This window comes from Pocillopora damicornis, chromosome 7 (genome assembly GCF_964200805.1).
Source record: "Pocillopora damicornis chromosome 7, jaPocDami1.2, whole genome shotgun sequence".
Taxonomy (NCBI): Eukaryota; Metazoa; Cnidaria; class Anthozoa; order Scleractinia; family Pocilloporidae; genus Pocillopora; species Pocillopora damicornis.
This window is the reverse complement of record NC_142676.1, coordinates 13196062-13217193: the sequence shown is the minus strand read 5'-3', so window position 1 is coordinate 13217193 and position 21132 is coordinate 13196062. Positions and strand designations below refer to the sequence as shown.

General features: G+C 38.9%; 3 protein-coding genes across 9 annotated transcripts in view; 1 reads left to right on the top strand and 2 right to left on the bottom strand.

Moving 5' to 3' along the window:
- Window positions 1–775: 775 nt before the first annotated feature.
- LOC149042670 (uncharacterized) lies at window positions 776–2382 on the top strand. Of its 2 annotated transcripts, XM_089212709.1 has the most exons (3): window positions 776–911; window positions 1027–1281; window positions 1768–2382. In XM_089212709.1, exons 2-3 carry the CDS (start codon window positions 1071–1073, stop codon window positions 2133–2135), a joined length of 579 nt encoding a protein of 192 aa, XP_089068835.1. In that variant the 5' UTR covers window positions 776–911; window positions 1027–1070; the 3' UTR covers window positions 2136–2382. The 2 variants fall into 2 exon arrangements, with proteins under 2 accessions (XP_089068835.1, XP_089068834.1); XM_089212708.1 differs by lacking the exon at window positions 776–911 and having other exon boundaries at window positions 937–1281.
- Window positions 2383–2603: 221 nt separating this feature from the next.
- On the bottom strand, window positions 2604–4168 carry LOC113668984 (putative nuclease HARBI1). The gene is made up of 2 exons (XM_027184968.2): window positions 3858–4168; window positions 2604–3183 (listed from the first exon to the last, which is right to left on the bottom strand). Exons 1-2 carry the CDS (start codon window positions 4166–4168, stop codon window positions 2604–2606), a joined length of 891 nt encoding a protein of 296 aa, XP_027040769.2.
- A 1168-nt stretch (window positions 4169–5336) lies between these two features.
- LOC113668967 (tRNA (32-2'-O)-methyltransferase regulator THADA) overlaps window positions 5337–21132 on the bottom strand; it is a 45478-nt gene continuing 29682 nt past the window's right edge. For 4 of the 6 annotated variants that reach the window (XM_089212706.1, XM_027184946.2, XM_027184948.2 and 1 more), the window contains 18 exons: window positions 19487–19532; window positions 19199–19383; window positions 17196–17383; window positions 16585–16752; window positions 15913–16061; window positions 15572–15715; window positions 15005–15162; window positions 14521–14671; window positions 13871–14021; window positions 13185–13434; window positions 12179–12576; window positions 11935–12081; window positions 11013–11571; window positions 10668–10913; window positions 9378–9459; window positions 8838–8955; window positions 6932–7110; window positions 5337–6166 (listed from right to left, as the gene is read on the bottom strand). In XM_089212706.1, coding sequence (XP_089068832.1) covers window positions 6077–6166; window positions 6932–7110; window positions 8838–8955; window positions 9378–9459; window positions 10668–10913; window positions 11013–11571; window positions 11935–12081; window positions 12179–12576; window positions 13185–13434; window positions 13871–14021; window positions 14521–14671; window positions 15005–15162; window positions 15572–15715; window positions 15913–16061; window positions 16585–16752; window positions 17196–17383; window positions 19199–19383; window positions 19487–19532 — 3409 coding nt within the window. In that variant the 3' untranslated portion in view covers window positions 5337–6076. The remainder of the gene's footprint in view (window positions 6167–6931; window positions 7111–8837; window positions 8956–9377; window positions 9460–10667; window positions 10914–11012; window positions 11572–11934; window positions 12082–12178; window positions 12577–13184; window positions 13435–13870; window positions 14022–14520; window positions 14672–15004; window positions 15163–15571; window positions 15716–15912; window positions 16062–16584; window positions 16753–17195; window positions 17384–19198; window positions 19384–19486; window positions 19533–21132) is intronic. The other 2 variants (XM_089212704.1, XM_089212703.1) reach the window with 2 other exon arrangements.

Sequence of the window (21132 nt, the reverse complement as noted above, 5' to 3'; positions counted from 1 at the left end):
GAAACAAGGTCACCTCGTGTAGATCTGATACATATAAGTTAAAAATCATCGGTCCCAGGATGGACCCCTGTGGAACGCCATACTGAGATGACTGGTACGAGGGCTTCCTATCGTCGATCTGCACGAACTGGGAGCGGCCAGATAGATAGCTCAAGAGCCACTTGAGAAAGGGTTTTCAGAAACCGAGCTTGTATAACTTCACGATGGTCGCGCTAAAGGATATGGTGTCAAAAGAAGGACTGAGCATGCGCTCGGAATTATAGATCACACCTACAAGAGCCCTACTATACTTATTGCGGCCAGGCACCTCTATCCATAGGTTTTCAAGTTCTGGGTGGGCATTTTCAATGTCACGACGGCGCTTATAATTGATATTTTCCTTAATATGAACACCGACGCCACCTTCCCTTATACCTTCCCTGTTCCGGAATTCCATAACAAAGCCAGGGATAGAAACATAGTCCAATAACTGCGGTTGATCTCTAAGCCAGATTTCGCTCAATGCTACAATGTCCAGTGGATATGAATTAACAGTGAGTAAAAGCTAATTAAATGTCGAAACCATGGACTGAGTATTACGATGCATTATTTTTAACTGGCCTGAGTTAGAGCAGAGCGGATGAATATCAAGACCTGGATCAAGAGACCAATATTCTCGGACCAAGTCGGTAGGTAGTCCGAGCACGGGTAAAAAAGGTCAGCGAGCCATTATTTTGGATTTACAGTACAATGTAAAGAGGTATCCGAGCCCTGCCTCCATTTTTACCAAACATTTGTTACATTGCGCATGAGTTGAACAACGTACCTTTCTTGGTCCGAAGAAACAATAGCTTTTAACTTAGACAACGCGAAGACACCTAAAGAAAAACGATCAGGGTACTCTGTCGTCCAAGTGAAACTTGAAAATAGAGGTAAGATTTTCTTCATTAGGGTGTGGTTGTTGTCGTTGTTGTTATAGGTGCTGTGCTGTTCATAAAGTTAGAAATGTCTGTATGAAGTAAAAACTTTCATTTTTATTCATTTCAGGAATAAAGTACAATGTGGATTCAGTAATAAACAAATGGAAGAAGATGAAGAAACAGTTCAAGAAAGAAGTGGATAAATCCACAAGTAGTGGGACTGGTCGAAGGGAAAAATGGCGATATTTCGACGATATGCAGGCCATCTGCGGGCATCGAGACAACATTACACCAACAGTTTTGCTGGAATCCTCAAAGGATAATGACCATTCTGATCATTCAGAGGGTGAATCTACTAATGATACTGAAAGTTGCGAAATTGGTAAGAATGTCAGTATGTGGTTTGTTTTCCGTTATGGAAACATTGGACGGTCGGTCATGTATTTTTTTAATTCCCCTACCTTATTTTTAATTAGGATGTGCATACTACACTGACTCAGTTCCGGTACATATGAAGCATGGTTCAGGCAATAAATTGAAGGACAGAGATCAAGTTTAGTTAGTACATGGAATCTACGTACGTTTGATGCGTTTATGTGAGTCATTTGTAACGGAAACGCTTTTTAATAGGCCAGTACAAACGTTAGGTCACAGGTACAGGTCATTGTTTTACCCATACTGAAATAAACTTTAAAAGGCCTCCTATAGCTAGGCCTTAACTCTACACCTGAGTACAATGATTTTTAAGACGGTGTTTAGGGTTAGGGTTGTTTCAGTATGGGTAAAACAATAATCTGTACCTGTGACCTGCTTTTTTTACCAATTATCTTTAAATAACCATAATGCTGTTGTTTGTTATTTTTGTAAGATCTGTGGAGCAATTCGACCTTTGAAAGTGGCATAGTTGATGAACAGCAGACTAGTGAAGGTCAAAGCACTAAGGTACAGGTGGACCTGAAAGACCTTGAGAAAGACCCAGGACAAGAAGGGAAAAAGGCCCTTAAAAGAGATGCAGAAACCTTGAGTACTTCAAGAAAGCCAAAGAAAACTAAGTTAGAAAAGTCCCTTAAACTGTTGTGTGATAGCTTTAAGGAAGCAACTGAAAAGGAGATGAAACAGCAGCAGAAGATTGAAGAAGAGCGCCATAAGAGAGAAATGGAATTTCAGTGGAAGTTAAGGCAACTGGAAATGAAACGAAGACGAAAAGAAAGGCAGCACGAGTTGTCAGTTTTATAGTTACTCTCTTGGCAGGCTCCCATAGCGGCATTTCCTGTCAGTCAAAATTTTAGCTAGAGCTATCAAAATGATGGTTTTGGCTTCTCTACACCCAGTAACAGGTCTAGTGTTGACAGTAGCAGCGGCAGCTTTGATGAACCCCAAGCTACTTACAGTTGTAAGCCCAAAGAACACTGTTGATATTTCGAAATAATGCTGGCTGTAGTCTTCTTGCTTATGCCACTGAAATAAAAGTAGTTGTTGTTCTTATGTCTATGAACTTTACTGAGCATGGTAAGCAATGCAGGTAAACTTTATTAATGAAAAAGCAACAGGATTGTCAAAAGTCAGTTTCATAATCCAGTCTCAATTTACATTTGGCCAAGGTATAATAAACAATAACACAACAAACACTCAAAGACTGGTGTTTAACACTCAAAGAGTGTTCATACAAAAACAATCATTAGATGATATTAAATATTTTAACTTTCAATTGCTATCAGCTCCTGAACCGATTTGTGTTCCTTCCTCTGTCATAAAAAAGTTGGCCAATATGTTGCGGGTATCTGATGCATCAGCCCTCTCTCGGGCATTCATTCTGAATGGCACATCTCCATCTTCTGGCTGAGGGTAGGACCTGTCTTGAGTTTGTTCAAACCATTCGTTGAGCAGTGGATCTCTTCTCAGCTCAAATTTATTATGTAATATACATGAGGCGGCCACTAGATGAATAACATCCTCAACCTTCATGTCAATGCGCTTTGAAAATCTAGGAAAACGATTTTTCCAACGTCCGAATGTGTCTTCAACGGTCATTCTGGGACGACTGAGGCGGTAATTGAGACGTCGATGCTTTCTTGGGGTGTTCTGATTTTCCAGAAATGGCTTCAGCAACCAAGGTAACAAAGAATATGCTGGATCGCCAAGTATACATGGATGGATATCCTGGCCTAGTATGGTCTCTTTGAAATCAGGAAAGAGGGCACCATTATTCCCTAGTTTATATGTTTCGGAATTCGACAACACATGTGCGTCATGCACGCTTCTGGACCAGCCAACTACAATGTCCCTAAATTAATAATATACATGGAAAAATTACTCAGTTCTGATTGGTTAAGATAAATGCAGTTTTCAGGTAATTCAGTGCAGAAGAGAGTTAATTTAGTGCAGAAGAGGGTTAATTCAGTGCAAAGAAAGAAACAAATCAGACATTCTGATTGGTCAATAATCAAAGAAACTCACAGATAGCCAATCAAATGCGAGCCTTGGATGGCGCAACAAAATTTGAAAATTTGAAAATTTGCGAGCGAAACAATGGCCGGCGTTTTAAGTAGGTTTCCTTTCGCCACCGCAGCTGAAAAACAGATTAAACAACGAAAACACTATAAAAAGCACTGCTTTTTGGTTGTCAGTTTGGAAAAAGTGGTGTTTAGAGAAGGGAATTGCCAAGGAAATCGAAAATTACGAGCCGACCCAGCTTAACACTTTGCTCGAGCGATCCAACGCCGAAATTAAAAACAGTCATAGTTAAACCTCGGAAAAGACGATTCCATTTCATCGAAAGTGCTTCGGACACAGACTGAACTATTCCTTAGACTGTTTAGTCGGACTTTGAACTTTCTTGCACCTTAAAGATGTGAAGATATCATTGCCTATTATTGTTTTGTTAGTCTTTAAAAAAATTTACTCGTGCTTATTTATTCCAAATTGCACTCGAAATCATGTGATTACCTATAAAAGTACCGTGAGTCCACTAAAGCCTGCATGATAATACTGTGATAAGACTTTCGATTTACGTAGTCCGTGTGGTTTTGTGAGGGGACCTTTATCGGGACATGAGTTCCATCTATGGCTCCCGCACACATGGGGAAGCCCCATTTTTCTTTACAAGTTGCCATCACTTGTTTCAAGTCGTCTCCTTTCGGTATGGTGATATATCTTGATTTTAACCATTTAACGATGGCCTGGCAGACCTCTTTTACGCAAAGGCTAACAAAGGATCGTGATACTCCAAACAAATTAGCCACGGAACGGTATTCTGCGGTGGATGCCATGAAATAAATTGTCAAAGCCACTCGCTGAAATGTGGGAATCGCTTTCCGTAATTTCGAATCTGTGCGAGTAATATCATCTTCCAATTCATTTACAATGTAAAGAACGGTTCCTTTAGACAAGTGGAAGTGTTCATGCCACTGCTTTTCTGAGAACTCATTTTAAGCCATTGCGATCCAGGCATCAGTTCTGGGTCCGACCCAAAGAGTTCGATCTCTCGGAGGATTCACAACGATAGGCAATGCTATCATCAACATCATCAATTTCTTGCGTTTTCCTTTTGGTATCTGACGTTTCTTTATTAAGCTCTCGAATTCGCCCTGTTCACCACGGCGCAATCTCGAGAGGACAAGCATGGCACTGACAGTCGCCATGTTGGAAATTGTTCATTCTGAGATCTTTTTGTCGCTGACCAAGACCCACAAGGGCTCAGCAAATGGGACTAAAGTTACCCGTGCCAGTTACTTTGATAAACAGAAAAGAGCACGGATAAAAAGTTAAATGTAAACGCCTTTGGCCCGTGCTACTTTTTAGTCGAGCCGTGCTACTTCGTTTGCCGAGCCGTGCTGAATTTCTTTAGTGTAAATGGAGCTTTAGTGTCCCGAGGGAAACAGCTAGTTTTGTTTCCTGATAGTCCTGATGTTTCCCGAGACTTCGTCTCGGGAAATATCAGAATACGAGGGAAAACAAAACTAACTAGTTTCCCGAGGGACCATATATTGGGTGCTTGGTTACATATTTAGACTTTCCCTCAAACAATCATATGGCAAAAACATGCTGTTGTATTCGGCGCGCGGGCAACAACTGCACAATTGTATACCGGTTGGGATACATTTGAATTTGATCAGGGATTGATCATTCCTCGACCAAGAATCAACCAATCACAGTGCTCGTTTTGCTAAGTGAAAGTTTTGGTATATAACAATTGTATTTGTTTGAGCAACCTAGCAACCATCCGAAATACGTGACACCAAAGAATTATATAGCGAAAGAGCACTTTGCAAATGAAGATACCTCTCCAATGATATCATCTTTCTCTTGTGGACAAGAATTGAAGCAGACATCCCTGTGCATAGACAATTTTTGAACCGTTATAGGGCAGGCACCCCTCTGACAAAAAGTTCAATAGAATCCATACTCTTTTGATATACACACCCATGAAATGGAATCTGAGCATAACTATTCTTTAATAGGCACTTTTAATTTTTTCTTTTTAATGGATAAAGACAATCCAGAGTTCTAATCAAGTAATTGCAAATCCCTTCTAGATTTACGCATCAAAATGACCCTTCTTATTTATTTTTTTTACAACACCAGTTCTTTAAGTAGATGAGAGTCATATACAGTGCAGCGTTTTGTATCTTCTAAATGCCACTAGTAAGGATTATCATTTGCTCCTGTATCCGGAATGTTCAATATCCTCTAACTACAGAACGCCAAAAACAGTGATGCGGTGATATGGTTACGGGCTCTCGTGTTTGTTATCCCTTTGAGAAGATATAACAAATCGAAATCATGCACGAGATGAAATTACAAAACAAATTAGGATTCTGAATAATTGTTCTACCAAGCAGTAGTTCCCAGAGACGTCGTTGCTCTACACTCCTTTACTTTTCCCTCATTCGAGCCAGTCACAACCAAATTACTCAGTGAAATTGATCTTCGGAGATCATTAAAGGATTGAATCGCCTGGATTTACTTTCTTGATCTTAATGCGAAAAATCTGATCAGCCAGTAACCGGAAAGAAATGTGATCGGGCAACGCTACTCCACACCAAGCCTCGTACTTGTATTGTAGGTAGAAACAGAGGACACAGTGCTATCAGGTAAAACTACGATTTACTACGAGCCAAAATTCAAGTTAGGAAAAGTAACGATGGGATGAAAACGGTTCCGTAACATAAGATTTACTATGACAAGTCACTATCCATTGGTTTTCGTACAATTATTAACAAGTCGCTGGCACATTTTGTGAGCCATGGGTGAACCGCATCCTTCACCTAACAAAACAAAAGCAGTCATAAAAACAAAACTATTGTGTGATATTCCCGAATTGACAAATTTTACGTCCGATATGATTTAAAGTCTTATTTGAAATGTAATTCAAAATAACATAGTTTTTTGCTGTTGTTAAAGAAGAAGGAATATATTTAAGTCGCACCAGAGAACACTTAACACAGAAGCCTCCATTTGACGCGAAAAGACGCCCGTATTTTTTCCCTTGGACATTATCAGTTCCGGGAAGTGAACAGCTTCCGGAAAGCGAGGCTCTAGGAAAACTATTCAACTCTCGAAACAAACAATGTCCAAGGACAAATATGCGACCTCATATTGCGTGCCAATAATTGTATATAAGATGTGTACAGGGCACGGAATGAGTCTTATTTTGATGTGCATTCCAAGTAATTTTTATATAAATTTACAGAAGTAAAGACAGATCTGCTTTATACAATTACTCTAGTCCTGAGAGTGGAAAGGTAGTTTAGTTGAAATACTAAAAAATTAAAATTAAAATATGTATCACGATTGGCGTAGATTGGTTAATGATTTTAAAATCTTTCGGGACTGTTTAACTCTAAGACAGTCTGGCTAGGTCTGGCCCTGGTGTGTTCTCAAGGGAATGACATGAAGGAGACATCACCACGGAAACACAATTAAACGCGGAAGTTCCATTCTGGCGAGATGCACACCTCACTCAACGTTTAAATTAAGCATTCAGTTGTAATTCCCTTCACCCTACTATTTTGATCACTTCTTAAGGTTACCTGGATTATCTCCTCTAACATATTGACCAAAGGTTCGTTGACAGTGTTAAATACAGACAGGCAGCACTCACTCCTTAGACCATTGTTCACAGCAAACCAAAGCACTTCAGCCATGCACATCATACGAAATCGTACTATAAAAGGTTTGGGATTAGAGAGCGAGCCACATTCCTTTATACCTAGGAGTAAAATAATTGATACTTGATGAAACAGAAGTTCGTCATAGGATAGGCACGCTATAGAAACAATTAAAGTTTGAATTCACCACTTACGGCATCGTCCAAATTCAAACAATGATCCAAACAATAACATTACCAAACAAACAATCCATACAATAAAATTACCGTTTAAACTTTGGACGTCGCCATGTTGAAAAAATAATTTAGTAGCCTGGCTACACAAGCACAACCCACATAGCGTGATTCGCTAACAACTAGAGCTCATCCTTTTTTTGTTTTGAAAGCAATGGTGCCTTTTAGAGTAGCTCCTACTATTTAGAACAGATCGCTAAGATAAGAACTGAAGAGAAGCGAGACTGGCCACAAGTAAATGGCTACGCTACGAAGCATATGGGCGCCCTCTGTTTCCGGGTTTTAGCACATTTGAGGAAAATTTTCGGAAAGTCAGGTTTTTTCTTAGGATCTCTTTAAGTAGTCAGTGTTACAATTTCATATAAACGTCTGGGTTCCCGGGTATTAATTAAATAGTTCCTGAAGCATACTCAGTCTCGTTTGACCAATGAAGTAATGTGGTTTAACATCGGTCTTATTTCGTCGAATCCGCTACTAACTTCGTTTTAGAAATTTGAAAGTGGTAAAAAAAACAGAGAAAGATGTTTTCCGCCTTATCGCCACTGAAAGACAAAGAATAAAAATCCCCACCTTTCTCTATATCTAATTATCTCAAAAAACCCCTATGAAGAAAACCATTTTCAACCGTGGTTAACGAAATCGCCTGAAAACATATTAAAGCTTTGGTGTGAATGGGTTATTAGACTTTTTTGTAGTTTAGAAGTCGAGCATCGGAGGAATCTGGAGGTCTGAGGTTCGTTTCCTCGTGCGACCAAGACTTTTTTTCCTAGCACTAGCATCAAGCTTGCGATAGGACACAAAAAGGTCTTCCAAAGCCATATGCAGTTTACATCGACGTGAAGAGAGAAAGAAAGGAAGTGTAGGATTTACCAAAAGTCTAATATACTCTATTAAAGGTAGATAATACAAGAGATAATCTCCGAAGCATTCAATGAGGCAAACAAGTTGCGAGGAATAACATATCATATCGCGACGAGCCTGCCAATTAGCCACAAAGAACCTATTAACGTACAATAACATCTGAATTTCTTCTTAAGGCTATTTCTTTCTTAGCCATTATACATGTACAACAATATTGTTTCCTGTTTAAAATCAAGTCATCAGGATCGAGCGAAATGCTAGAGGACCAAGATTGGATAGACTTAAATGGGAGGAATTTTGATAAAATATGGAGATATGTCTAAAGACGTACGAAAGAAACGATGAAATTTACAAAAACAATAAAATTTTGCTTAACCTTTGTGAAAATTACAAACACCGCAAAAGTGCACAGTTTTGCAACGCCACAAACGAGAAGAACTGAGAATTACAGGATACTTTCCGGTAGGAACCTGATTCCATAAGGGAAAATGACGAAAGTGTGAAAAGACCAAACACTAGGATAGTTACAAACCTTTGGAAGTCAGTCAATCAAAGTCGACGAGAAAATTCAAAGACGGTCCAAGAAGGAGGCCGGCAACAAAAAATACAACGGAAATCATTTCATGATTACACGAAACATTCGAAGAGGTAACGAGGTTGAAAGAGGTCTCATCGAAATTCAATGAAAACTACCGTCTTTGACCTGAGTGTATAAGTGGGAAGTGTTGACAAACCTGAATCTTTCAGTTCCTGAAGGTCTTTGGTGAGTTGGTTACACCCCGCAATAAACCAGTTGTGGAAATATTCATTTGAATCGATCTCTCTTGTTCCAAGCAACTTATTGATTACACGCTGAAAAAAAATAACCAGGAAATGATTTGCAAAGACCTTGTTATTCGCGGTTGGAAACTACTTCGTTTCAGCGCTGACATTCCCTAAATCCGGAATAATATACACTCCTTAACATATGGTCGAAGGAAGATTTTTGTACGAAGTTATTTGTAGGTCAATACTCGAATAGATCAAATACCAATCAAAAATTGTATATTATTTAGTTAGCTGATTACTTTGAAGCTGTGAACAAGAAATGCACCTAACTAAAAGAGTTGAAGGAGGTTTAAACTACGAAAGAATATCTGTATGTACTCTCAAACGGCTTGCGATCGCAGTAATACGCAGAATTGTAATGAATAAAAAGTGTAAGGTTTATAAAATTAAAAAAAAATTAGAGGGCATTTATTTGGAAGATGACTACGTTTACATATTTTCTTTACCTTGAAGTATTTGACCACCACTGTTGCCAAAATCACTGGCTCTGCGTATAAATTAGCGTCCTCCTGCTCAAACAGCATTAGTCTACAGATAGCGATCAAAAGCAGGTTATTTACAGATATACCTAGTACATTGAAATTACAATTTCTAGGAATTCTCTGGAGAGCATCACAGTTTTTCCTTAAACTGATGAAAGATTCGCATTCCATAAATCCCTTCATAGGCTAGTGCACATCGATCTATGCTTGCTTCATACTAAAAGGGAATCCAGCTTAAGTTACCAAAACTTTTTAGCTCCTGTAGTACTTTATGCTTTAAGACAGGACACAAGCCGCTAATGTAGCCGCCGCCCCTCCCTCCCCCCCCCCCCATTCTCCACGTTTTAAAAGTTGTAAAGTGTTTAAAAGAATAGTAAACATCCACAGTGAACAAAAGTATTTATTTGTTTTATTCCTGCCTTTCATAATCACCCCTTTCAAAAATTACTTAAAACTCGACAATGATCCCATTCGATTTTCATCATAGTATACGGATGACGTAGTTGAATGTCTGAATTGTGAAGATTAGGCCACACGATGGCATTTTGGTCTTTTATTTTCCTGAAATTTAATTAGTCAATCTAAACAAGCCTTGAAATCTGATTGGTTGTTTAGGCTAGTTTTGCTTTCTCGTTCGCTGAGAAAAAGATGCGATTTGTATGAATAATCACATGATTTCGACAGCAATATATGTCAGTACGAGTCAATTTTTCAATTAAAAAGCGCCATTTGTAGTCTTTTAAAAAGTTACGAGTGCTAATTTAATCCAAATTGTACGAGAAAAATCATGTGATTACTAATTAACGATATACAAGCAAAATATCATTCTGTTTTTCCCTTTTTTAGATGCCTTTATTTCGTGTTATGGCTCACCAGCTCGGCTACTTGCCTTTTCCTCAGTTTTTGCGGGAGTAGTCAGGCATCAAAATTTTAAAGCCTCTCTAGAGAATGATTGAACTTTTTAATTCTTTCTCTGTTGTGTATCGGTCGACGGCTTTGTTGTGCTTTCGCGACTTACCTGTCAATCAAGTTAATTTCAACTTTCTGCACTGAATTTCAACTTTCTACCCTGTTTGGATTAATTGACGTGTTCTCAGCCAATGAGCATGCCAAATTTTGCATGTGTATTATTAAGAGAAAAAACAATGCCATTCGTGAATAAATCCGCACGGATTAGAGCCATACAGATGGCAAGGATCAACAGTGATTTAAAAATAGATGTAATAAATATTGAAAATGTTCAAGTTATCGTACCTCGCTCCCAAGTAATCTTTTAATACTTCTGCAGTGGACTTTGATCCCCTTATCATGGTTTCCATAATCATCCAACATCCGGGAATGGACCAAACATGGTCCGCCATAAACTGAAAGACACGTTCCATAGCCGCTGAGCACGTTAAGCTCTTCGTAGGCTCAGCAATCATGGCAACAAACTCAGCTGCATTGAATCTTATTTCCTCGTCTTCGTCTTGTAGCAAACACAGAGTTGAACTAAGCACACTGAAAAGGCACAAATATCCACTTTCCTTTATGTTGTAAGAGAAACCAACACAATATTAAAATGAAACAAAATAAACTGAAAATAATAAAAGGCCTTACCTTGTGGCTGTCTCAATTACATACAAATATTTGAGCAGGCCAGCTTCTCCTTTACATGCCAGCACAAAGCTCAATATTGCAACACCGCATAGCTTCAGAGACTGGACTGTGCCCTGTCTTAATAGTTCCTCTTGCTCCCAGTCGCAGTTTGTTTGAATCAACTCACGCCACTGCTTTAACATTCCGCGTAACTCCAATGAATTGGTTGGTAAGACACTCATGTTAATGGTATGCCTGAGAATCAGACTGCATGCAGGCATTGCTTTACCAGCCAAAGTTACCCCTCTTGACTTCTTAGCTAGAGAAGTCAGCTTGTTCCAAAGTTCTTTTACGTTAGCGTAGGTCGAAAAGGACACATCGGACTGGGCACAAACTTTCACAAAGAGATCCAGAGCCGACACCAGACAGAAATGGTCCGTTTCGTGGATTAAAAGAGTCACAAGATCGCTAAGGACTGGGTCTGAAATTTTATATGACTCGTTGAGTAAATACTCCAAGGCAGCAAATCTCCGTTCTTTGTTTGTTGACAAAATGAGTTGGGATAGTTGACTTTTTTGTTCTTTGAGACAAAGACAAAAGAAAAACACAAAAAAGTTTGGGATTTTATCATTAACTTGACTAGAACGTGGATGGTGCATAACATCATTAAGGCATTTCATGACAAATTATTTTCTGACGACATCATTACAGAGGTGTTTCTCTAAAATGGGTCCTATATTCCACACTTTCCTGAGAATCATGCTCTAAAATTCGGCTACAGCATTTTAATGTCAGTATGGTAGCACAACTGTATCACCCTATGGGTTTTTTGACATGCACGACAGAATACGGAAATATGAGGAAAGAAGTGGCAGCCCAACACGCCTTTTAACTAAACTGTTCTTATTATAAGGCCAAAGATGCAAAACTTTTTTCCTCTTACCTTCTGACCGAGGGTAATAAAACTCAAAATGGATACACGCCCTGACTACTTCACGTTGCCATTGTGCTTCACAAAGCAATGGATGAACAACCTCTGCGGTAGGTTCTCTTAAACTCTCCAAAGCCACTGATTTCAGTAAATTAACGTCTGGAAAAAGATAATCAGGCTTGTTGAGCTTGCCTGGTAATTATCACTGTGTAATCAAATCAACATCTGTACAAGGCATACAAACGACGCCATTTACCTCGTTCGGTATCTTTAAGGAAGGAAGAAAAATATTTCATCACAATATTGAGGAAGGCAGCTCGCGTTAAGGGACAATGATTTCTCAAGGAACATATCCACGACTTTTTCAACATTTCCTTGAAAAGACCACTTGCTCTTTCTGCAAATGCAGAGCATGGAATAACCTCAAGAAGGGCGCCAATTTGGAGTAAAATCCCATGAAGAACATTCTGCGAAAAACCCTGAGTCGACTCTGGACTTGGAAGAAGCTTGACCAGTTCCTCTACCCTGTCCAACAGGTTTTCACGGGGAATAAACGGAACTAGAGCCTTTGCTGCAATAACACGTTCTGTGTGCGATGGGCTTGAAGTCAACAACATCAGGTGAGGAACAAACTCCGGCAAAAGGCTCGCTGAACTGATAAACCAGAAAAAAGAATTGATACATGGCTCAAGTGGATGGTGACGCACATCTAGCTGGATTCGCCTTAAACACATTTCTTTATGGGAGAATATATAGAACCAACCAACCACTGTAAGTTGAGTTTCGTAAGGTTATCACGACGGCTAATTTGAACAAAGGAAATAGAGCAAGGAGCCAATGAGAATTCAAACAACCAAAACTGTCTGAAGCGCAGGAGAACGCGAATGACCAAGTCACGATTGGTTTCGGTTGTGCATCTGGGTGGGGATGATTTTCTGAGGCAATCAGATGGCAAAGTAAAGTAAATCCAATTCAGCCCCTGATTACTTTCGAAATTCAATTGAAAATTGCTTTACAAAGAAAATTTACGTCAAGAAGTATTTTTAACCAAAAAAAAAAAACCCTTAAAATTACGCCAACCCAGGGGTACTATTTTGATTAACTGAGAATACACTCAACCAAAACATTTCCTTCGGCGACCACCTATTGTCACATAAGTTTGAAAGCCTCGGACACACATTTTAAAAGGACGTTTAATTGCCTCAGTCATGCTTAAATTCCAGAGCATTTAAGTCACAATGAAAACTCGACGATTGTCTCACCTTTCGTTAAATTTAGAGTACGAATAAAGCTTTGACAGAAGTGTCAAAATGGGAAACAGTTCTGGTTTGGACAGATTAAAAAACTGCGCGGAGGAACTGTAAGCTGACCGCGGTGTATTTTGCAAATGAGAAAGGAAGAATTTGCGTAGAGCAGGGTAGCTGTTGAAAAAGTCCGACGAGCTCATTGTGTTCATTTCAGTGTCGTCATCTGCAGTACGTCGCTGACCAAGCATTCGCTTTACTAAGGAACCTACAACGATAGAAAAATGTGCCATCTATAAATATACGGTGACCATCGCCGGGGTGGTCTGGGCTGGGTTCTTTTCATTGAACCTAAACTTTCTGCTTCAGCTGATTGAAGTAAAATCAGGATGAGGTTTGAGCGAATAAATAAAATTGTTCGATTAAAATTATAAGAGGCTCAGTGCCTTTTCAAACTGTCCCCATCTGACCACGATGGAAAAGTTCGTTCGATGGAATGGGCACTGGAAAGGTAACCATAGGACACATGTATATTGACTAATTAAGAAAATCGAATTTCATTTATATGCTTAGGGCTACTATTGCTTCATCGACAAGAAGGCATAAAACGGATGTGAGATCTGAAAAGAAACACAAGGCATAAAACGGATGTGAGATCTGAAAAGAAACACTAGTTAAAATGCTCAACTATAGAGGTCTCTCACCGAACAGTTGCATGGAAGCATTCCTAACCGCCCATGATGAAGATGCAAATCCACCTATGGCCATTATCGTTCCCTGTGAGGCGTACTGCAGAATTTCACAACCAAGAGACGTATCTTGGTAAAGTAGCTTCAAAATGTTGATTGCATGTACCTAGCATCATCGATTGCAAAAAATTGTTGAGAAATCAACGCTGATTCCAGTTTAAGCATAAAAATACATTTGAAGGCTGGGAGGTATCCGGAGGTCAGGATGTGAAGCAAACTTATGACTGAGATATATGTGGTCGTCACCATTCTTAATAACGATATTATTGAATGAAAATAGTAACAACGACGATGATGATAATAATAATAGTAATAATAATAATACTTAAGATAAATATGATCGTATTTATGATAATAATGTAGATAACGATAATAATAACAATACTTATACTAATACTATAAAAAGCAATTATGATGATGATGATAATTAACGCATAGAAATTAACCTGAATGCCACAACAGAGAGAGTCAGAGTATTTAGTTTTATTTGTGGGGTTGAAGCTTTTCAAAGGCAACATTAAGTAATATCAAAGTTGTTACCGAAATATACAGTGCAGTTCTGTTAATTTCTCCTTGCTTGAATTAAACAAATTTCCCCTCAATACCTGTGGCAGGTCGAGGTGTTGGTCTGTGACAGCAGGAATAGGTAGCGATACAATGTCCAGTAGACACTTCATGCACTGCTTCAACAGCAATCTTTGACTTGAACTTGGTGCACATGCCAAAATACTGGAAAACAGCACAGGTAGTCCTGCACTGAAAGATCAATTAACATTTTTGTTTGATAATCAAGCAAAAAAAAATGAAGTATTCAAAAAGCAAAAACAGAACCCAGGACGCGCCGAACGCAGGCGTTAGTACAAGCAGAACAAACATTTTATGCTCGTGCTTATGTCCAGTAAGATCGCGCTGCTATAAGCACATGCATAAAAATAAGGATACATTATCTAACTGTGCATGCGCACGTGCTTACGATCGTCTGTGCACGTCTAGCCAATATACTTAAGCTGGTGCAAACATTGTAATGAAAACCAAGCCTTTTTAATACATGGGTTCGTTGCAAATCAGTGGCTGATAGGTTTCGGTTACCTGCGTCTGGTGATAGAGGTTTGAGAGCTTGATAAAGACACTGTGTTCAACATGTCATCCAGCCACTTCCTTGGTACAGAGTGAAGACATGGTAGTGATGATTGAAATAAACACCGGCAAATCTTCAAAAAACTGCTCCTACAGTGCTGAACAACACCCTATAAGAACAAAACGGTAAGGATAAGCGAGCCTTCGTGTAAACATTAAGGAATAAGGTGACTGTGCGAGAACGGTACATATATTATCAAATTCGTGTGACACGTTCAGCTCATCGTTTGCCGCCATTTTGTGTTTGTGGAACTCTAAAAAACATAAGCCAATCAAAATCAGGGGAAGCACGCAAACTTAACACTTGTGGGCGTCATTGCTGATAGCTTGGTTACATCGTAGGTAAATTGCTTCTTCTGTGCACAATGAAATAATCAAAATACTACGGGTGTGAACTGGTCTCTGAATTTCACAGAAATATAGTAGAGATGGAACTCGCGACACCACAACAGATGACGATGGATTATAGTCAAAACCGAAAGAGGACTTAAAGGGCTAGCGGAATAATAGTAAACATACCTGGTGCCTACACTGCATGATAACTTTCCAAATTGTCTCGGCGACTTTCCTCAAAGTTTCTTCACGAAGTAACTGAATTGCTGGTAAATGCTTGAGTTGGGTGGTAGTCTTTTCAAATATGACTGCTAGCAAATGACATGCACACTGTTGAAACAAATGAGACTGGTATGGACGTGCTATCTCCTGTAAAAGTTTAGTGATTCTTCGAAGATGCCTTATTAAAAACTGGTATGAATCGCATTGATATCAATCCATAAAGTGAAAAAGGGAAAATCTTGAACACCATGCAAGCATATGTTAATACGTTAAACACAACAGAGTCGTATAAGTGAATGAAATACCTTAATATTAAGCCAGCAACAAGAAATCACCATATCTTTGTGGGTGTGAACAGGAAATATTTCTTTTATTCCCTCGTCATCGTGAGTCATTGACAAAGAGACTATTTCATCCAAGGCTTCGCCGATATCGGCAAACGACGCTCCACCAACTGACGGATGAACAAAAAAACATTTCAGGTAGCAAAATGTCCAATAAACAAATGAACACCAAAATTGGAGCACAAGAAATAAAGATTACTTGGAAAGCATTCCGGCCCCAAGTTTGCAATACAAAAAGGAAAATCTAGACGAGGAGTGATAGGTGGTAAGAATCGCACGGTGAAAATGAAAAGATCTAGTGACGAGTGATTGGCATTGATAAAAACTAGTTTTCGACCTGCTCCGTCGTTTGTCCTACCCGTCTGTATTCTCTCTTTTGTAAATTAGTCTCTCTTTTGTAAGCTATAATCATAAACTTCTGGTAAAAGATCTATTTTCAAAAAATACCATATTTTGATTTTTGGTAATTTTCATGTTACCCTCACAATGTTTCTCTACTGTAGATAATAGTAATAACAATAATAATAATAATAATAATAATAATGATTAATAATAATAATAATGTCTCTGACATCCATTTAGGACTGACAAAATTTAAATTGCAACTAACAATGCTCTACAGAGGTGTCGTACTTGTATCAGTATTGTGGCCTCCAGAAAGCAAGTCCAACATGTAGATTATGATGTTAGTAGCAATATCAACGGTGTGTTGTATGACAGTCTGAAGCTCAATCTGATTATCTTTACTGATAAAACCTAAGCTTAATTCTTGAATGCAATGTGCCAAAGCTAGAGAAATACCTGCAACAATAAGAATATTTTGACTAAAATTAGAAATATTTGTTGATCAAAGAGGTTTCTTTCGCTTAGGATAATTGTTAAGGAATCAACAAAACTTTATTTGATCAAACATTAAAACATTTAAAGGATTTCTAACGGAAATTTATTTCTGTTATATTTGACCAACACTCATGACGAGGGGAAGAAACTGTTTTAATCCCAATATCGAGGTCAGGATTTATTACCTTTCTTATTCTAATGGCCCAACTCACCATAGTGTTATATGCGGCTCTGCGTTAGAGTATCAGGGCACCGGATCAGCAGCTCAGGGGTTCGATTTCTCATAGAGATTCGGAATTTTTTTCTATGTTCCACGCTTGTGACGAGACGAAAAACACGAAAGATGATAATTTTAGTTTTCACCATAGCGCTTTATCACGCACTTTTTAGAAAACTAAACCTACCATGGCCTGGCTCATCTTGCGATGCAAGTTTCAGATTCTTTCGAGCAGCTTCAAAATGCACTTTAAGTTCAGCCAACACTTCTTGTAACATGTGAATGGTCGTGTCACTGCTAGGTAACTTGCCCAACGTAGGAGGTTTAATTTCTTGTGCTGACAAACTGAATTCCCACCCTAACATTGAAACATACCTGAAAGAAAAATAAATATGGTACTATACACTGGTACATACCACGCAGGTGAAAAGTGCGCGAATTTTGATTGGCTAACTCGGAGGTGGTTAGCCCAGTTACAATTCACCTTCAAGCTCTTGAAAAAAAACTGGATTCGTTTTATTTTGAAGACGAAGATGTTCTTTTTACGATGTTAGTGAAATGGTTTCTGAATGCTCTATAGATTTCTCTCACCAATTCAATCGAGAAAATGCGTAAAAATTAAAACAACAGTATGTATAAAAGTCTACGCAAGCTTGTTCCTATCTATCAGTCGCGTAGAAAAAGTGATAGTTCCCAAAGTTTTTTCCTCAACCATCATTAACTACTTTAAACCTGGGAATGGCTTTTATGCCGCCATCCGCCGAAACAGCCCCGGGAAAGAGAAGTGCGAACCTGTGGACCTGAGGGCTCCTGGCTGAAGGCATGTACCTCTGTAGGTTTGGACCACAGGTTGCCTTCAACCTTGACTATGCCTATCCCTCTTTCATTTCAAAAATTGTTTTATCCTTAACATAATTGGCACCAGTACCTCCAAATAACCCGAGCTTTTCTCAATCATCAACACAAATTGGCTTCTGTTCTTGTGAAACCTCTACATCAATGTCTGACCGAAAAAACCAGAACAAATTGTGGCTCATTTTCCAACTTTGTTCCCAGGGTCTCCAAACCCTTTCGAAGACGTTCAGTCGGCCAAAAGGCACGATCATGGCGCAGACTGGGAAAAGAAGGGATGTTTGGTTAGGGTCACAACTTTTTCCACGACTTCCTTCTTTTTCCACTCTGCACTTCAAACGCGCCTCGATTGATGACTGAACGACTGAAACAGGTTAAGATGTCCTCACATTCCACCCCGTTACAAAACCTGCAACGAGACCGACGTGGAATACAGGAGATACACAGGAATACCGTCCCTTCATTTCATGGTTAGATTATTCCGACTCGTGTAACACGAGAGTTCCATAACTACTGCACTTTTTACTTCATTCAAGTATCAGCGCAGGCAGCACTCATAATCATAAACATTTGCGGCGTCTCTTTGATTCAGTTTTGACTACAAGGTTCAAAGTAAAATTTAGCCTATCAGAAATCTTTTTACATATGGGCAAATCAACAGTTTCTTTAATGATAACATGTCCTCTGATAACATGATTTTCTTACTAAAAACAGATCTGTGCTGGTAGTTTTGAAAAGTTTTCGTTCTCTTTGATCGTCTAGGATGATCTGTTATGATTATTTCTAATCGATCCTGCATTTACCAAGGTGTCCAAATTTGAGGAGATCAAAGTGTTTGTGAGCCACTTAACTCAGAAAATGAATCAGAGGGGGGTGGGATGGCGAGGCTTCTGAACCGACTTCTTACTTTCAAACTTTTGGCTAGGGAAGATCACGATCTATCTTTTTATTCATCTTATTCTTTAATAGCATATGGTTTTCTCGTTTTTCTCGTTTCGCCTGAAACGAAACCATTAATTGCGCGGCGATCAAAGTCTAAGAATCATAGCCGCCTTATTCGAAGCGAAAACGTTACTCCGACGACAAAGTAAGTTCATCCCATGATTGTTGATCATCAGAAATCAGTGGAAAGATATAAGGTGCTGTTGTCGCTCTTAACTGAGCTTTTCAAAATTTCAGTTCCTGTAGGTTACATGCAAAAAGTAAGGTTTATTTTGCAAGTTCGATCTCAGAGGAACGACGATCGGTCCTTGTACAGCTCCAGCTTGAAGGTCGCCTACAGACTCAAGGAATGCTCCCGAGACCAACTTTTATAATGTGAAAACTATTACTAAATACCTGCTATGGATTAACTGCAACAGAACAGCTCCTTTCTCGCAATCCTGAACTTTTGGGCTTTTGGCGAGAACCACAGCCTTTTGTACCAGCATGTGTGCCGATGCTATACCAGTGGAATCATTCTCTAAAACCTTTAAAGGCCACGAAAAGTGCTCTTGGAGAATAATCACAGCTGCATCACGAATCTACAACCAAAGATCGTTTAAAGTGTGAAATCTACAATTTCTCAAAATTTAGAAAAATGTAATGTACAAAATTAACTAATGAGTAAGCAACTTCAGCACGTACATCAGCGTAGCAGCTTTCCACACATCCCAACAATATTACAGCACTCCTGAGGAGATAAATGAAAAATAACTCAAAAGATAAATAATAAATAAACTATGATAATATGGAAATTTTAGCGTGGGGAAAAAATGTACGCAAACAAAATTGCCAAACTGTTCTTGGAATAAGAATACGAAGTAACCTGCTTTACCTTCCCTATTATTATACTTTAAACAAAATACCCCGATCGGTCAATGTTTGTAAATAAAAAGATATCGAGTGCAATACGAATTTCCGAATTTCATTCTCTAGCAATTTACGCTCCCAGAGATAAATCAAACATGTGGATCCCCACCGAAAAAAAACAAGCTTGGTTTTTCGGTCACAATTTCAGTGCAAAATTATCAAAACAGAGTAAGCGTGGAAAACTGACTTTGATGAGAACATGGCAAATAAAAGTCGCTTGAACTGCTCGTGTATTTCGTGAGTTGTGGTCACTCGTGATGTTTAGAAAAGTTTTCAAATCATAATTGCCTGAGGCATGTGCAATTATATATCTTTCATAACATCACACGTGCCCATAAATCACGAAATGAAAACAGGTCACATTTGATCATTAAAATCCAAGTTGAAGGACTCTGAAATAAGCCTTCTGCAATTCTATCCAAAATCTGGGAGCAGACGGTGCTGCTTCAGTAAACATCGACTAAGAGCTCGTTTACAAAATTCCGGATTATTTCTCCAAACGGTTTGCTTTGTGATTTAGCGTAATCCTAAATACTTACCCTATGTTCTCTTTTGTGAGTGAAAAGTTATACTGTGGGAACCTTCAGTACAAGTTGAAAGCACCACCAGTCACGAGAGCGGCTTATCCTAGTCAGCGTCTAGATAAAGCCTAAGTTGCTATGTATGATCCATATATATTTTCACAAAATTAAACTACTATTTTATCATATGGTTGTTCCGGATCATTTTGATTCTTTACTTAAAACAGACGTCTCGAAATGCTAAGCTGAAATTAATATGGTGGGAGGTCATAGTACACTTCTACGTTTATAGGTCAAAGACCTATAAACGTAGAAGTGACATCGAGGCTAAAGAACTCGACCTTGAACATCTGTAGCTTGAATTTCCCGGCAGAAATAAACATAGCAAGCTTCTTTTAGGAACAATGTATCGCTCGGAAAGAATGCTAACCTCAACGGAATGGCTAGAGCGTTTTGAGAACCTCCTTGGTTACCTGACAGCAACCTGGGATGGTCTTATAGTTGTGACAGGAGACATCAACATAGATTTACTCAGACCAAATAAACCTATAACTAGCCAATATCAATTCATATTATCTTCACTAAACTTACATCAACATGTACATAAACCAACCAGGACAACAGACAAGACGAGCACACTTATCGATCATATAATCTCCAACCTTCCAGAACGTATTCCGCATTACATCAAAGTTACCAGATTCCAAATAAGGCACAAATTCATCAGAAATTTGAAGAACTTTGATGAATCTTCCTTTATTGAAGACTTTAAAACACTACCATTTGCAGCCTCCTTTGGAGTCTCTGATCCGGATGAAAAGCTCGAAATATTAAGTTCATTGATCAAGGAATGTATCGATAGGCATGCACCATTAAAATTAACGAAGGTCACTCGACCAC

Bases quoted from the DNA above. Each gene is read 5' to 3' on its own strand.
- LOC149042670 (XM_089212709.1), top strand. From the start codon at position 1,071: ATGAAGAAACAGTTCAAGAAAGAAGTGGATAAATCCACAAGTAGTGGG. The intron at 1,282-1,767 runs GTAAGAATGTCA...TATTTTTGTAAG, and splicing joins TACTGAAAGTTGCGAAATTG to ATCTGTGGAGCAATTCGACC.
- LOC113668984 (XM_027184968.2), bottom strand. From the start codon at position 4,168: ATGGCATCCACCGCAGAATACCGTTCCGTGGCTAATTTGTTTGGAGTA. The intron at 3,184-3,857 runs GTACTTTTATAG...TTATTAATTTAG, and splicing joins CAGGCTTTAGTGGACTCACG to GGACATTGTAGTTGGCTGGT.